Source organism: Phyllostomus hastatus, unplaced genomic scaffold, assembly GCF_019186645.2.
Source record: "Phyllostomus hastatus isolate PE091 unplaced genomic scaffold, TTU_PhHast_1.1 phas_scaffold_345, whole genome shotgun sequence".
Classification (NCBI taxonomy): Eukaryota; Metazoa; Chordata; class Mammalia; order Chiroptera; family Phyllostomidae; genus Phyllostomus; species Phyllostomus hastatus.
The window spans coordinates 12,273,515-12,291,933 of NW_025334024.1; the positions used below are offsets into that span (position 1 = coordinate 12,273,515).

At 40.4% G+C, this 18,419-nt stretch overlaps 1 protein-coding gene across 2 annotated transcripts in view; it reads left to right on the forward strand.

Moving 5' to 3' along the window:
• Positions 1-5,148: 5,148 nt before the first annotated feature.
• RFWD3 (ring finger and WD repeat domain 3) overlaps positions 5,149-18,419 on the forward strand; it is a 33,372-nt gene continuing 20,101 nt past the window's right edge. For both annotated transcript variants that reach the window (XM_045819077.1, XM_045819078.1), the window contains exons 1-3: positions 5,149-5,280; positions 11,185-11,710; positions 17,472-17,674. In XM_045819077.1, the coding sequence (XP_045675033.1) occupies positions 11,187-11,710; positions 17,472-17,674 (727 nt within the window). In that variant the 5' untranslated portion in view covers positions 5,149-5,280; positions 11,185-11,186. The remainder of the gene's footprint in view (positions 5,281-11,184; positions 11,711-17,471; positions 17,675-18,419) is intronic.

Below are 18,419 nucleotides of genomic sequence, written 5' to 3' on the forward strand. Positions count from 1 at the left end.
AAGAATTTCCCTCTGTATCTACACCTCTCGGCACTGTGACTTTGCAGCTCCTCCCATCACAAGGTGGAGTCTGTCTATTCGTGAAACTAAGGTATTATTGTACATTAATTATACTTCTATTGAAGAGAAAGAAACACCCTTTCCTACAAACAAATATTTATAAATGATTGAATTATAAAACTGGGATTGGATTCAAAATAATCCAGGGGAGGGAGAATAATTGTAAAGAAAATGGTAAAATGAGATTAGCTACGAGTTGCTAACTGTTGAATCTGGATGATGGGTTCATAATGGTTTATATGCTCTTCTTTTCTGAGTATGCTTAAAACTTTCCACAAGTGATTTTTTTAAATGAAAACAAAGTGGAGTTTACTTCCTCACCATTTGAATCTCGGCTGGCATTGTGACTGGCTTTGTCCAATAAAAATGTAGAAGTGATAGTGTGCCTATTCCAAGACGAGGCTTCAAGAGATCTTACAAATTTCCCCTCCCTGTCTTGGATCCCTACCCAGACATGAACCGGGTTGGTATGCTGGAGGATGACAGACCACATGGACCGGAGATAACCAGTCCCAGCTGAGGTCACACTAGACCACCTGGCCCAGCAGCTGGGCTAACAACTGACCCAGTCACACTCTGAGTGAGTCAAGACCAGAAGAACCACAAAACTGAGCCAGAGAAATTGCTCATTAACAAAATTATGATCTAAATAAATTATCATTGCCATAAGCTACTAAGTTTTAGGATGACTTGTTATACAATAGTGGTAACTGAGCAAACACTGTTTAATTCTTCCTCTTGCCCATTGAATGAAGTATAAACTCCCTATTTGGATACCTATGGCCTTGTATCTCTGCCCCAACCTTACTTCCAATATCAAGTCCCAGAGTTCTCCTACCAGATAGTGCAGTCTCTAATGCCTACAGTGTCTCCAGGGAAACCTTCATGAGTGAGGTGAGCCTGGAGGGGACTTTAGTGAACAGATGAGCTTAGTTAAGGACAGCCTCTGCTCAGCTCCAGCCTTTTATCATGTAGAAATGGGATCCCAATGTTTCCAGAGCTTTCCATTTTGTCAAAAGAAGCTGGAAATTTATATTTCCCTGTAAATTATTCATGTTTTTAAAGGCTAGCACCTAATCAAAAATTATTTTAATGCCATATAGGACAAATAAAATATATTAGTCTAGGAACTCCCAGATTTCAATCTCTGCTAGATTCAAACCCATATCTCCTGCGTGTGGTCCTTTTGTTCTGAATTTTTTTTACCTTTGCTCATGCTGTATACCTTACATAGCATACACTAACCCTACCTCTAAATATCAGCCCCCCAGAACTCAGCTCCATTCATTCAACAGCAAGCGAGACTGGTGTTGTTCTAAGCACTAAGGAGACATAATAAACAAAATACATTTGGAACTTATATTCTAGTAATCATCTCTGGAGAATAAAATTATAGCTGATTTATATTCTCTTGTGCTTTTTTTTTTAACCTAGAACATGATTTTATAAATAAAAAATATAGAACAAACATGGACAGGTTGAGCATTTAAAATGATTTCTTAAATTTATTTATTTATTATTTAGAGAAAGGGAAAAGGAAGGAGAAAGAGGCTGAGAGACACATCCATCAGCTGCCTCTCTATTGCACCCTAACCGGGGACCAAACCTGCAACCCAGGGATATGCCCTGACCAGGAATCAGGAATTGAACCAGTGACCCTTTGCTTTGCAGGATGACACCCAGCCAACTGAGCCACACTGGTAGGAGCTAAAATGATTTTTTTCTAGCCCTGGCTAGTCTGGCTCAGTTGGTTGGAGTTATCCTGCAACCAAAGTGTTGGGGGTTCGATTCTCAGTCAGGGCACATACATAAGTTTACAGGTCCTATCCCCCCTGGTGTTTACAAGATGTTTCTCTCTCCCTTTTTCTCTAAAAGCAATGAAAAAAAAAGAAGTCCTTGGATGAGTATTAAAAAAATATTAAGATGATTCTTTTCTAGAGCTTTGCATTAGGTTCTACTACTATCCTCTTTAAGATCCTGTTGTCAAGCCCTGGTTAGCATAGCTCAGTGGACTGAGCACAGGCTGTGAACCAAAGTGTCGCAGGTTCAACTCCCAGTCAGGGCACATGCCTGGGTTGCAGGCTACGGCCTCCAGCAACCACACATTGATGTTTCTCTCTGTCTGTCTTTCTCCCACCCTTCCCTCTCTAAAAAAATAAATAAATAAAATCTTTTTTTAAAAATCTTGTTGTTGTTACTCTTGGACTTATAATGAAAATCATCCCTTGAAGATTAATTATTCACACTCTGGCAGACCTAGAGGCAGAGGTGGATTTACTGTGAACGTAATAAAGCCTAATAACCAGGGTCACTCACTTTACACGGGATGTCTTCCAAGGCCCCGTACTTAATTTTTCCCTGCCAGTTGTTTATAAAAACTTTCAAATACACAAAAAAGTCAGTAGAAGTATACTCTGGACACCCACTACCTAAATCTACAACCATTTGTTTAGTTCATCACAGACTTATCAATCTATCTGTGACTCTATCTACCCATTAATCCATTAATCCATTCTAACTATTTTATGGATTTGAAAATTTCAAGCATCATTCACTTCATTCTAAAATAGGTCCAAAATAGTTCATTCAGCATTTACATTAAACTTAAGTTTAGTATTTGTTAATAGGGGTGTTTGGGGGATAAACAGGTAAATTTTCATGTTGTAAAATGCACAAGAGTTTTGACAAATGCCTACACATGAATAACCCAAACTTCAACAAGGTAACAAACATTATCTTGATGCTGGGAAGTTCTATTATGCCCATGCAATCAGTCCTTCTTCTCACTCCTGTCCCACAATTCTGATTTTTAAAAACTTTTTGACGTATAATTGCCACATAATAAACTACACATATGTAAAGTGTGCAATTCGATGTTTTGATGTATGCAGCACCATAATCAAGACAATGAACATATCCATCAACTCCTAAAGTTTTCTCATGCTCCTTTGTAATCACTTCCTTCCACTCCTGATTGGTCATTATGGAACAGTTATGATTGGACAAGGCAGGTCTTGGGAACTCCCTTATACCTGGACATAAGCAAAACAGAGCTTAGTGCAGGAAGCTCTTCTTGGTATACAGAATATGTGGGAAGCTCTTGTCAGCACACAGTAAGTCAGCTCTTATTATTTATAAAACTTGGGCCCTTGGTTGACCATGGGAATCCATCTCAGCAGGTAAATTCCTTCTCAGGATTCACATCAAATGAAATCGCCTTAGGTTCCACAATTCAATAGGAAGGTTGGCATTTAAGTAATCACCCATAAAGATGTGAATTTCACACTTAAAAGGAACACAGCCAACACTTTTCCTTATAACTATATATAACTTTTGGAAGTTGAAGACAAGACTATATATTTTTGGCTTTGTTTATTCCCTTTCTCTAAACATGGCCATTAAGTGGATTATGAATTAATATACTTCTGGAACCATCTATTAAACATTCTGTATACATTTCACTAAGCAGCCCTTTGTGTTGTCCAAATTCCCCTTACCTATTAATTTTTCATTTAAAAATTTTCAAGGAATATTTAGTATTTGACAATGTACCTATATATCCATTAACATGGAAAGTCACTCAGATATATTTTAAGACTAAAACAAGATCCCATCTATATCTAAATTTAGATAGATGAAGATTTTGAACAGTTAATAATGACTTCTCTGACCTGGCTGGTGTGGCTCAGTGAATTGAGCATGGGCTACGAACCAGAGGGTTGCCGGTTCGATTCCCAGTGGGGGAACATGCCTGAGTTGTGGGCCAGATGCCCAGTGAGGGTCACATGAGAGGCAGCCACACACTGATGTTTCTTTCCCTCTCTTTCTCTTTCCCTTCCCCTCTGTCTAAAAATAAATAAATAAAATCTTTTAAAAAATAATGACTTAACTGAAGAGACTTTTTTTGTGCCTCTATAATTTTCTAATTAAAAATTTTTCAAATTGTTTTGCATTGAACATGTAGTACTTATGTAACAGTGAGAATCACTCAAAATGTTTTACCCTCTCTACTTCATAACATATTTGTTTACAAAAGAAAATTCCTTTCTTCTTATTATACCCATGCTAAAGCCCAGTACCTATAGCAAGAAAAAGAAAAAAGTACAAACGTTAATGTGGTTTTGGTGACAGTTTGAGAGTAGGAAAATACTGAAGTCATTGTTTGGATTAGTCACGATTTTCAATATTTTTTATGCTCTCCGCTGCTACCTACCAATTCCATTGAAAATTTGCAGCTGAGTAAATAAAATTTTGGCATTGTGGTCTGTGCCGACGGTTCGATTTTAGCGAGATTTCATCTTTCAGGGAGATAATTGAAAAATACTTGCCGTTTAGTAATGTGACGATAGTTTAGTTCCAGGCAATTTATTGCAGTGGTTTGGGACTTAGATCGTGTAAGTAAATTCTTTTGCATGCGCTCTTCAACCTCAAGGGAGGATATAGTCTACATCCTTTTACGGGATTCTACAAACGGAATTGCCCCACGTCTCTTTATAGGCTGATTTCAGGGGGCAATATTTTGAAATTATTGGATTAGCTACCAGCCTTTGGATAAAGATAGTTCCTTTACTAAACGGGAGCCACAGTTTTATTCTTTTTAAAGATTTTATTTATTTATAGGAGTGGAAGGGAGAAAGAGGGCAGAAACATGGATGGATTGACTCTCCCATGCTCCCAACAGGGAACCGCCTGCGTGGCGGGCCTGGGAATCATCGGAACTTTTTGGTTCCCAGGCTAGCGTTCAATTCATTGAGCCACACCAGCCAGGGCAGGAGCCAGTTTTAATAATTGCATCTTATTTTCAAAATGTACCGAGATACCTTTTTTTAAGTTTCCTCCGCCAGAAAGTTCAAATAAAGAGCGGTAAAACCCTGTCTCCGCCCTTCTGTTTGGGAGCTTAACGCTAGATGACGGACCGCATCTTTTTACCAATGGTACGGTCTCTACTCGCGCGCGATCCCGCCTAGTCTGTTTGCGAAGGACCAACCAATGAGAGCACCGCTCTTTCAGCCAACGGCAACCAAAGAAATAAGAAGAGACAGTATTGGTCGACGGCTGGGACTGCTGCCCAATAGGAGCAAGCCATGGCCGCGGCTAAGGCGGGCCGCTTGAGCTGCTGGGGACGAGCGGTTGGAACCGGTCCTGGAACCTGAGTCTGCTGAAGAAACGGGTGCTTCGTGCGGCTGGCTCGCGAGCCCGACCGCGTTTCTCCGGCCGCAGGTGAAGAGGGTGAAGAGGGCGCTTACCTCCCCCCAGGTTTTGCGCTTCTGGCTGTGGGATAACTTCCCGGGCTTGGTCCCTGAACGGGGTCATAGGGACACCCCAGTGGTACCCCGCGCCCTGAGGAGGTCCGGCCATTCTGGGCGGCCTTAACCTCCCTGGCTGTGGCGCCCGAACTCGGGCTTTTTCGGGGTTTCTGAGGCTGGAGGTCGGGTTGGCGGGGCGGGGGAGACAGGAAGTTCGAGTGATCCCGGAAGTTGCCCGTTGGGAGGCCATTTCGCCGCAGGCGGGAGGCGATTTCTTGTCTGGCTGGAGTCATGAGGTTACCCAGCCACTTTCCCGGGAGCCGAGCCTCAAACTTTTCCTTTGCAAGTAACTGCTATCTTTTTGACCACCCGTTAGTTGCATCACTTAGGAGTTAACTTTTAGTTCTAATCCAGCTTTACCTCACAGCAGCACTGTGACGGACAAACTTTTACCCCCATTTTAAGGTGAACTATGTTGAACGTTGTAGGAAACCCACCTAAGGTTCCATAGGTAGGTAGGATTGACGGAGCAAGCATCCGAGCCGAGGTGGCCAGGCTCCTTGGTACCGTTTCTTATTTTGTTAATTGGGTGCCATCGCGTCCTTGCTGGTTGTGGACGTTGAAATCTGAGTGACAAACTTGGTAAGATGACTAGCGGGCGGTTAACCTTTGAAGCGCCAGCTCATAGCACAGAAAAATCAAGGACAGGATTGCTCAAGGCTTGGGGTGACTTGCTCACGGTCTTTTATTCTCGGCCAGCGGTTTTTCAATCGGCGTGCGGCAGGAATTTTTAAACATGGAATTCCTGTGTTCTGGCAGGTGTGGCTCAGCTGCTTGGAGCGTTATCCAGGAACGCAAGGTTGCAAGGTTCGATTCCTGGTCAGGCCACATATCCAGGTTGCTGGTTCCATTCCTGATCCCTCTCCTGTGGAAGGCAACCCATTGATGTTTCTCCCCTTCCTCTCTTTCTAAAACAAGGAGTGAAAAAATGGCCCGGGTGAGGATTAAAAACAAACAGAATAATGCAATACCTGATTAGTCTGCGGCACTGACCTCTTTTTGCTTAGATTGATAAATAAAAAATGACAACAGCCAACACAAGATCTGTCCAGTATGAATAAATCAAAATTATGCCTGCTTTTTGGTCAGGTTGGCAAATACATATTTTTTTTGGTGTGCTGCAGAATTTCAGTAATTATTTTATGTGCACCATGAGATTTAAAAGGTTGAAAATTGCTGCTCTAGGCACCCCATGGTTACTCCAAGGGCTGGAGGGACCAGTAGTCCTCACATTGTTGGGGAATTGTTGAAGATTTGTTCCAGAACTGCACTGGTTACATAGAACTTTATGCCAAGATGAAAAGGTTCTAGATCTCTGCTATGTCTGTAGCTCTGTATATTAGGGCTATGTTCTCAGTTGTTGGATTTTGGTTTTTTGAGGGGGGAATTTTTTTTTAAGGTGTATGGTGAATAATTCAATAGGCATTTAGCATCTGCTATGTACTTGAGTTGTGGAAGATAAAAATGATGAAGCTGATGGATTCAGCTTTGGGTTTTCCTGTTCTGATCAGAATGGGTTGCTTCTAATCAGAACTGGCATATGATAGGAGAGAATAATTTTTTAATATTTAGCTATCCTGAAAAATACAGAGAATAATTTTTAAAAGACCTGTGCATTCACCATCCAGATCTAACAAATCTTGGACTTTACCTTTTGATATAATTACTTCTTTTTTTAATCCTCACCCCTGGACATGCTCATTGATTTTAGAGAGGGGGAGGGAGGGAGGGAGGGAAACATCAAGGATTGGTTGCGGATCAGTGCAGGTCCCAGTCAGTGATGGAACCCACAACCCAGGTATGTGCCTGACCAGGAATTGAACCTGCTACTTTTAAGTTTATGATGCTTGAACCAACTGAGCCACACTGTCCAAGGCGCTTCGTTTTTGGTTTTGTTTTTTTAAGAAATAAAAATTACGCACACACAGCTGAAGCTTCATGTGCCCTGGCACCCTCCCCCTCCTGAATTGGGTATTCCAAGTCTAGATAACATGATTTCACCTGTTTTTCACCTAAAAATGGAATTGTAGTGGATTTGTTTGCAACCTGCCTTTTTTTTTCTAAGGGTTGTAATTTTTGAGGAAATTTCAATGTGTTGAGGTTCTTATTTGGAAGAGAGCTTATGATTATATCTTGACCTGAGGTTTTGCTTTACTTTGTTCTTCACTTTTCTGCATTCTTTCTGGTACTTCAGTCATTCAGATATCCTGGCTTGATCTTTTAATTTTATTATTGTCTTAATTGGCTGTCCTTTCGTTCTGTTTTCTGGAAGAGTTACTCCACTTTATCTTCTACTCCTATTACTTTTTTTAATTTTGCTTACCATTTTTCATTTCAAAGGACTCTTTTGATTTGTCTTTTTTCTCCTAGCATTCTTGTAAGTTTGAAAATATTTTTATCCTTCTTGCATTATCTTACTTTCTTCCCTCCAAATTTCTTCTGCTCATCTGCTTTGGTCTCCCTCATCTTGGAGGCTTTCATCAGACATCATTTGGTCCTTGGCTATTTGTTTATTTACTTACCTTTTTTAAAGGGAGACCTCCAGAAACCTGATTGGAAGCTGTGTAGGAGTGGCTGAACCTTACCATCCACTGGGCTTTTATGGTTAGATGTATGGACAGAGACCTATCCATTTTCTTGGGGGATTCACAACTATGAGTAGTAATAGATCTTTTTTTTGAGTTGTTTTTCTCCAGAGAATAATGCTCTAATCTCCTGCCTTGGGGCATAGAGAATGTATGTGAACCAGAGTATTGTGTCCAGGATTTGTGCAGGTGGAGAAGCTGAGTAGAAAGATTGGAAGTTGGTCACACTTTTCAGTTTGTAGAGTTGAGTTAACTCCTTGTTTTCACTGCTGTGCTACCCCTCATGCTGATTTTTTAACGTCGTTTTTCAATTACAGTTGGAAGTTTGTCACACTCTTCAGTTTGTAGACTTTACTTAACTCCTTGTTTTCACTGCTGTGCTACCTCTCATGCTGATTTTTTAACGTTTTTCAATTACAGTTTACATTCAGTATTACTTTTGAATTAGTTTGGGTTGTACAGCATAGTGGTTAGACAGTTTTGTCCCTTACATATGTGTTCCCCCTGATATTTCCAGTAAACACCTGGCGCCATGCATAGTTACTACAGTATTATTGACTATATTCCCTCTACATCTCCGTGACTATTATATAACAACCAATTTATACTTTGTTTTTTGTTTTTGTTTTTTTTTGGTTTTTTTTTTAAGAATTTATTTATTTTTAGAAGGGAAGGGAGAGAGAGGGAAACATCAGTGTGTGGCTGCCTCTGGCGTACCCCTACTGGGGGACCTGGCCCGCGATCCAGGCACATGCCCTGACTGGGTATCAGACTGGCGACCCTTTGGTTCGCAGGCCTCCATTCAGTCCACTAGCTACATCAGCCAGGGCCCAGTTTGTACTTCTTAATCACTTCAGCTTTTTTACTCCCCCAAACCCCCTCTCCTCTGGCAACCATCAGTTTGTTCTTTGCATGTGTTGATTCTGTTTCAGTTTTGTTTGTTCATTTATTTTGTTCTTTATATTCCACATATAAGTGAAAGCATATGGTATTTGTCTTTCTCTGACTGACCTGTTTCACTTAGCACGATACCCTCTGGGTCCATCCATGCTGCTACAAGTGGCAAGATTTTATTCTTTTCATGACTGAGTAATATTTTGTTGTATATATGTACCACAGTTTTTCTGTCTGCTTGTCTATTGATGGGTAGTTGGGTTGCTTTTATATCTTAGCTATTGTAAATAATGCTGCAATGAACATAGAGATGCACATGTTCTTTTGAATCAGTGTTTTGGGTTTCTTCAGATATATATACACATAGTGGGATCCCTGGGTCATAAGACAGTTCCCATTTTTAATTTTTTGAGGACCCTTCATACTGTTTTCTATAGTGGTTACACTAATCTGCCCCTCATGCTGCTCTTAAGCCTGTCTGGTTTAAGCCTCCAGTTTTCCTACAGAATAGGGTGAGGAGGTTTTTGTTCCTTGGTGGCTGGCTTTTTTGTTTGACTAGGAGACAGGTTAACTGTTACCGGCTTTTAACCAATCGTTTTCAACTCCATCTTTGAACACTGCCTTCTGTGGTACTTGGTTTCTATAATCCCCTCAGTGGTAATCAGCTTGCTTCTCAGGACCACTCAATTTCCCCTCTTTCCAGGCACTTGAGTTTCATCTTTTCAGGTCTATCATGTAATTACCAGTTATCAGTCCAAAACACTGATTTACATATCTTACATCCTGTTTTCTCTTGCTTTGTCTTTATGATTTTTTAATGACTTTTTTTTTCCTTTTTTCTTTTTTTTGAGGGGAGGGAGGTCATGTTCATGGGATTTTAGGAATGACTTAGAGAAAATACATATGCTTCATTCACCCTGTTCCCTCCATTTCCCTCCATTTCCTCTGTCCAGTCTGGTCTCTAACACCATCATTTTGGGGAAACTGCTCTTTTCTAGGTTATCTGTTGTTTCCACGAATCTAAATCTCAAAGCCATTCTTTCCCTCATTGGCAAATGACACACATTACCATTCTCTCTTAGAAACATTCTTTCAAGACACCCCATTCTCCCAGGTTTCCTCCTACTTTATAGTCTTGTTTCTGAGTTCTCTTTCTGTACCTCTTACCCTTTTAATGTTAGTGTCTCCAGTTTTAGTCCTTGGCCTGCTTGTTTTCTGTGTTTATTCCTTATTTAATCTCTCCTGTGATTTTAAGAAGCTTAGCTATGATGAGGATTCTCAAAGCTGTCCACTGCTTTCCATCTCCACTACTACCACCATTGTCCACTAATGCACGCTTCCACGGTAGCCTCTAAACTGGGCACCTTGATTGCACTCTTGCACCCCTATCGTCCATTCCTAACACAGAAGAAACTCTTTACAGGAGCCTTCATTGATAGTGTCCTGCCTTGTCAACCTCATTCTATACTGTGCACTCTTCCTTACCATAGTTACCATACACTGGTATGCCAGGTTTCTCAGCTGCACCCGATCCATGCTCACCAGGGATCTGTGTACTGATTTACTCCTGAAACTCTATTGGCTCTTATATGACCAGCTTCTTCTAATCTCGGCTCAGTTTTATTCTTTCTGAGAGGCATTCTCTCACTATTTTGTGTAAAGTGGTGTTTCTTGCCTTCCACTTTCAAAACCAAATACCATAATGTCTAATTTTCTCATTTGTTTCCCACTCACTAGAGTGTAAACTCTTATGCAGGAGCTTATCCCGTCTCATCTGTGGGGTGTCTGACCACATAACAAAAAATATTTGTTAAATGGAATTAGAGAAGGAAACAAATAATGCAAAGGATGGGGTAAATAAAGGTTGTTCGGCCTTTTTGGAGAAATTTGGTAAATTTCAACTTTACTAATTGAGATAATTTTGCAAGTATTCTTTTGTTTATCCTTTGTAACTTGGTGCTGTATTGTTTACTAAAATTGAATGTAGCATTATGTACACTTGTTTTGGTAAATTCAGGTCATGACAAAGAACCAAAAGAGGTCTGGGAGATTACTTTCAGATCCCAGTAATTCAATCCCCTTATTTATACTTTAGAAGATAGTACTATGGTCAGACGACTTCATGTTTTGAAAGGGCGAACTGGACAACTGGTCATAAGCGGTTGTTAGGAATAAAAAAGTGGGTGATTACCAAAATAGCTCTGCTTTAAATTGAGTAATTAAAATCTCGGGGTTTTGCCAAGAATGATTTTAAACAGAAATTCTAAAAAGCTAGATATGATTACATTGGCTATGTTTTATTTTTTACTAAATACTTTTTACAAATATTGCCTCCTCAGTGATGGCTCACGAAGCGATGGAATATGATCTTCAGGTGCAGTTAGATCATAATGCTGCCGAACAGCCTGTTCCAGCTGAAGGGGTCAGCAGCCAAGAGGGACCACCCCTGCTTCAGCCTGACTTGGCTGAAGTTGTCAGCAGCCAAGGGGGACCACCCCTGCTCCAGCCTGCTCCTGCTGAAGTGGTCAACACCCAAGGGGACCCTTACCTGTTGCAGCCTACTCCACAAGTGTCCATTGACCTGACAGAGGAAGTGGAGCTCTTGGGAGAAGAGAATGTGCAGAACATCAATCCAGGAGCTTCAGAGGAGCATAGGCAGGAGTCTGGCGCTAACCACACTATTCGAGTAGCTTCATTGGAGTCAATGAGCAGCTTCCTTAATGGGCTACAGCGACTTCATGGCATGCTGGAATTCCTGAGACCACCTTCGGACCACAATGTGGGGCCAGTGAGAACCAGGAGGAGGAGAGGGACAGCTTCACGCAGAGTGAGAGCCGGGGGGTCTCAGAGGACAGACAGTGCCAGGTAAATATCATGTCTGGATCGTGGGATTAGTACCAGATTGGAAATTATGAACCTTAGGCTCTGGTCATACCCCCCAGTGCTGCTGCTGATAAGATAGACATGTGACTTCTGATGAGTCAGATAACTTTTCTGAACCCCCATTTTCCCACAGGTCAGACGAAAATAAAAATGCTTGCCTTATTTACATAACAAAGTAATGGAGGAGATAGATATACTTAGATATTTTGAAAACTGGGTGGTAGTTTGTTGGCAGTGGCTCTTGTAAAGGCTGGTTTTTTAGATAATTTGCATCTTGTATATCAAAAAAAGTATTTCTAAACTTGCAAGTTCACTCCACTCACCCAGTTGTTCATGGCACTCCACATAGAGTGCAGACTAGATTTAGAGAACCCTTGCAAAAAGTAGGATGTGATTTAATTTGGAGCTTGTAAGTGGGGAAGTATTCTAGTTCTCACCTGAAAAAGTGTTGCAGAGTTGAAAATTTTTTTTTCAAAATTTTTGATTTGAACTTATGTCTTAAAGGGCTTAGCTATCAAGTCTTGACAGGGGTTTTTATAAAGAATAACAGTTGTCTGTCTTATGTTTTTAATTTCCTTTGCATTATTTGAAATACTGTATTTCACATTTGGCCTTTTAAATGTTTTCGTATTTAAAGAGGTTGAATTTTAACGGACCCCAAGTGTTTTGTTCAGAGTCTCATAGCTACCACATCAAGGAAATAGAGCTGGCATTGGGACCTGGATTCACTGATTTTCTACATGGACAGATAGAAGGAGATTTGAGCAGATCCATTTGTTTTCTTAACACTGTGAGAACAGTGCGATGATACTAAAAAGACAAGTAGCTAGGCCATCTATTTACCTGTTTTACAAATGAGGAAGCCTTTTGGATAATTTGTGATTTGATGGGGGTAACTCTGGAATTGGGATTGTGCCTTCAGTTGCAGAATTCAGTATCCCTTTTTTTTTAAGACTTTATTTTTAGAGAGAGGGGAAAGAGGGAGAGAAACATCAATGTGTGAGAGATACATTGATTGGTTGCCTCTCACATGCCTCCAACTGGTGGGGGGTAGGGAGCAGGGCCCTGGCCTGCAACCCAGGTGTGTGCCCTGACTGGGATTTGAACCAGTGACCTATGGGTTTGAAGGCACTCAGTCCACTGAGCCACACCAGCCAGGGCCCTTCTCTATGAATCCTGATGATTACAGTAATGGGGCTTGCTATTACCACAGCTCTACTCTAGTGTACTCTACAATTCTGGATGTGACCCATCAGGGATAATGGGTGTCTAGTTCTGTGTTGACAGGAGTTGCAAGTATGTGTTACTCTGTTATTTTAAGGTGTCATTCCCTCAGATTATGAAAGCAAAATAAGATTTTACACATTTGTGTGATAGGTGACTATCTTGTAGTGCAATTTAGGGGCTTTGTTGAAGTGATTAAGTGGACTGAGGATTTGGTGTCCCTAGGAACTAGCTGTGGCACCAAGAGGCCTCTCACTGTATTCCTCAGCCTTGGTTGTTCATACACTTGGGGATTTGATTGCTTTTAGTGGAGGACACTTAATAGTGTTAACTAACTCACAGGAGAGTGACACTTACAAACCTGATGTCAGTTTACACAGAGAAACAGAAATGCTACAGAAACCAAATTATATTTTTGGCATGGGTGGCATGATTCTCCCAGGAGACATTTTCCCACAAAAGATAAACAGTAATCAGAAAATTGCTTCATGTATGTAGAATCTGTGCTCTGGACAGAATTTAGATGTTGAAAAATGTTAGTCAAACAGTTTGACTGACTCATATGTTTGTTTCCACAAAGTGCAATAAACCTAAACGGACAGGGATTGTGTACAGAACATGGATTCTGGAGCCATATAAATGTGTCCTAAAACTTTTTTTTCCTAAATACTGTAAGTAAATTCCACAGTAAATTTACATTAAAAATATGCTCTATTACAGGACTGATTGCTTATACCTTCTGAATTTCTTGACATGAATTTCTCATGGTATTAGGCGTTTATTCTCCTGACAGACTCTCTGAGCCAGATGTTGAGAGCCTAGGTCAAGATGAACACCTCTTACCTCTGTATTTTTATAACATCCCACCATATGAGGGACTGCACTTTATCTTGTAGATACATTGGTGAACAGGACAGATCAGGGTACCTGTTCTCGTGGAGCTTGTGGAATTTAGGACTACAGAGGTTAAGCAGGGGCAAGAGCTTAACATGGTATTATTTAATTCAGAAATAATAAGGGACATTATTATCAAAATATAATGCACGGAATGAGGTGGATTTCTTGGGTTTCAGTTTGCATGCCCAAAGAGAAACCTCTAGCACTGCCTCCTATTGCTCTTCGTAGCTGCCCTTTCCTGTGTCCTGACCTGCCCTTGGAAATGCCTATTTTGCTATGTAAAAGCAATATTGGGTAACTTTTTAAAAAGTCACTTAATTTTTTATTTCTAGCTAGACCAAGAAATAGAAAACTCAAAAATATTAAAATCAGTAGTGAAAGAGGGAATATAGCTATCAGCCTCACAGAAGAAAACAATATTATAAGGAACTATTGTGAACATTTTTATACCAAGAAATTAGATAACCTAGGTGAAATTGACAGGTTTCTAAAAAGACATGAGCTATCAGTACTCTCAAGAAAAGGAAAATTGAGTAAACCAATAACAAATGAACTAGTAATTAAAATAAGAAAATTCCACAAAGAAGAGCCCAGAACTTCTCTGGTTAACTATACCAAACATTTAAAGGGAAAAATAGCAGCAATACTTCATAAACTGTTCTAAAAAGTGCAAGAAGCAAGAACACTTGCCATCTGGCTATCTGAAGCCAGTATTACTCTGATACCAAAACCATACAAAGACATCACAAGAAAACTATAGACCCCTACCCTTTGTGAATACAAATACAAGAACACTCAACAAAATGCCAGCAAATCCAATCCAGCAACATATAAAAAGGATTATATACCATAACCAAATACAATTTGTTCCAGGAAAGTAAAATTGATTTGAGAAGTAAAAAGCAATCAGCATGCCCTCACTGGTGTGGCTTAGTGGGTTGAGTGTTGTCCTGTACACTGAGAGGTCTGGGTTTGATTCCTGGTTTGATTCCTGGTCAGGGCACATGCCTACCAGGTCCCCAGGTGGGGGCTTACGAGAGGCAGCCGATCCATGTTTATGTGGCACATTGATGTTTCTCTCCCTGTCTTTCTACTTCCCCTCTCTCTAAAAATAAATAAAATCTTCTCTTTAAAAGAAAATCAGTAAGATGCACCATATTAACACAGTGAAGGGGGGAAATGACAGAAAAGCCACTTGACAAAACCCTGTCATAAAAAACAAAACCCTCAACAAACTAGGAACGGAAGAGAACTTGCTCACCCTGATAAAGGGCAACAATGAAAATCTCACAGCAAATCTACTAAATGGATAAAGACTGAAATCGTTACCCTTAATTTCAAAACAAGACAAGGGTGTCTGCTTTTTCACTTCTATTCCCCATTGTACTGAAGATTCCAGCCAGGCCAATTAGGCAAAGAGAGAGGCATTTGGATTAGAAAGGAAGAAATAAAACTGGAGCTATTTGTACATAACATAATCCTTGTATTTATCATCAAGTTGTGACAAAAGCCAGAGCCAAGAGGCTACATATTATATGATCCCATTCATGGAATGTCCAGAACAGGCAAATTCACAGAGATGAAGTAAATTAGTGGTACCAGAGGCTGAAGGGAAGCGGAGAAAGAGGGAGTGGCTGCTTATGGGTACAGAGTTCATTTTAAGTGTGGTGAAAATGTTTTGGGTGTTGGCCCATATGGCTCAGTTGGTTGGAGTGTCATCTTGTAAACTGCAAGTTTGCAGATTCTGTCCTGGTCGGGTACATATGAAAGGTAACTGATCTATGTTTCTCTTGCATTGAAGTTTCTCATCATGGTTTTCCCTCTCTTGAAAAAATCAGTGAGCAATGTCCTCTGGTGAGGATAAAAAATAATAATAAAAAATGTTTTGGAGTAAGATAGTGGTGATGGTTGCCTAACTTTGTGGTTATGCTAAAAATCACTGAATTGTACGTTTAAATTGTGAATCAGAAAGGACTCAAATTGCTATAATAATTTTTATGTACTTTTTTTCCCCCCTCACTCAGGGACTTTTTTTTTCCTGTTGCTTTTAGAGAGAGAAAGGGGTGGGGGCAAAAGAGAAACATTGATGTGAGAGAAACATGATCAGTTGCCTCTTGCACACCCTGACTGGGGTTCAGACCTTCACCCCAGGCATGTATGCTGAGAGGGGATTGAACCCATAACCTTTCAGTTCACGGGACAACACTCCAACCAACCAATCCACACCAGCCAGGGGCACATTTTTTTTTTTTTTAACAAGGCCAAATCTTCTATTAAATTGGATACCAAATAATGTTTATTTTATTCCATTTAATCATTCATTTTTAATAGAAAGCCCTAGTTTGCCATAAATTTTTGGTAGGAGAAATAAAAAAAAACTTTTTAAAAATTTTATTTTAATCGTTGTTCAAGTACAGTTTTCTGTCTTTTACTCCCATCTCAACCCACCCACAGAAATCAAAAAGTTTTTTATGTGAACAATCACCAACAGTGTTTCTGGGTAATGATATATCTTAATTTAAAAAGTTACTAAAACTTAAAGTATGTCACCTTTCAGTAGTAATACTTTGTGATTATTAGCTCATAGTATGTTCTAAAGTTCAGAATACCATTTTGGTTTTTAATATAGAATGTCATTAATTCCAGGCTATATGTGGAATATGGTTTGTTACCTTGCATGTGAGAGAAACTGAGGTATTGTGGTGGTCATGATTAAAACTCAGCCAGCCAGAAGGAATTAAAGTGTTAAATGAAGAGGTGGCTCTGGCCAGGTGGCTCAGTTAGTTGGAGTGTTGTCCCATACACCAAAGGGTTGCAGGTTGGGCATATGCGGGAGGCAGTTAATCAATGTTTTTCTCTTGTATCAGTGTTTCTCTTTCTCTTCCCTTCCTCTCTCTCTCAAATCAATAAACATATCCTTGGGTAAGGATTTTTTTTTTTTTTTTTTTTAAGTGAAATAAGAGGTGAAACAGTGATGATTGAAGCCAGGCTTTATACTGCATTCCAAAAGACCTTGATCTGTCTAGCTGCAGTGGCAGAATCCTATGAGACCATATTTGACCTACAGGGCCCTTTCTCTTCTTCTTCTTTTTAAGATTTTATTTATTTTTAGAGAGGGAAGGGTGGGCAAAAGAGAGAGAGAAACATCAGTGTGCAGTTGCTGGGGGCCGTGGCCCGCAACCCAGGTATGTACCCTGGCTGGGAATTGAACCTGCGATGCTTTGGTTCGCAGCCTGTGCTCAATCCACTGAGCTATGCCAGCCAGGGCTCCCTTTTTCTTCTTGCCCACTCCCACTTTCCCATCCTCTAATACTAACAGACAAATTGCTGAGTTGTGTCCTTTCAAAGAAATTGGCACATAGCCAAAGGCCCCTAAAGTAGAAATAGCTTCTAGCATAAGGGTCAGATTCTAGTGTGGGTTAATGTAATTGAGTAGAAAGGAGAGTGTGTAGACCATCCAGCATCTCACTAAATCTGCTATTTCTGCTTCAGTGTTCAAAGGTAGCATTTAATGGCCTAGAGATGGGTTGAAATGACTAGGATCTACCTTCAAAGTACTGTGGGTTATTTTTGTGATGGTGGTCCATTGTACTATAATTCTGCTGTCTTTCTCCATAAATAGGTCCAGAGCACCACTGGATGCTTACTTTCAAGTGAGCAGGAGCCAGCCTCCTTTGCCAACCACCTCTAGTGATTCAGGGGCTAGCAATCCTGTCTCTGAAGACTTGCAGATATCCAGTAGTGCTGATTCCGACAGTGACAGTTCCATAGAGTATGAAGAGGCTGTTGTCCCTGCAGAGGAACCTGGTGCTGTCATTTTAGAAGGTGAGTGTTTTATCCAGCTTCAGGTTCACAAGGCTAACATCTAGAAAACTTAGACTCTAAAAGGCTGGAAACTCTAAATACGTGTTTCAATCCCCACACACACACACACACACACACACACAGATGTTACAGATTTCTGCTTTACAGTGCAGCTTTCACTGGCCATGATTATATAGAGAGAACCTGATCTGACTTTCAAGTTAATGTGATCTGTGTCCCAGTGAATCATTTTTTTGTAATGACATTTTACATTCCCCTTCACTATCTTTGGACATCTGAGAAAAAAGTCGGTTGTGGGTTTTTGTTTTTGTTTTTTTTGTTTTGTTTTGTTTTTGTTTTTTAAGATATTTATTTATTTTTAGGAGGGGGGCGGAGAGAAACATCAATGTGTGGTTGCTGGGGGTTATGGCCTGCAACCCAGGAATGTACCCTGGCTGGGAATCGAACCTGGGACACTTTGGTTCCCAGCCCGCGCTCAATCCACTGAGCTACACCAGCCAGGGCTGGTTGTGGGGTTTTTTGTTTTACAAAAAGTTCTGAATTCATCACCCCATCTAGTCTTCTATTTTTTAGGTCCTAGTATAATGTTACATACTGTGCAAGTGGAACTTTTATTTAGCAGTAGGTGGGCAGAGACCCCCTAAAGCACATGTCTTGCTAAACCCTCTCATACTCCAGATTGTGGACTTTTCCTACTAAATGGAACCAGGGCTTTTTTGAGAAATGGCTTTCTAGGTCTTGGATA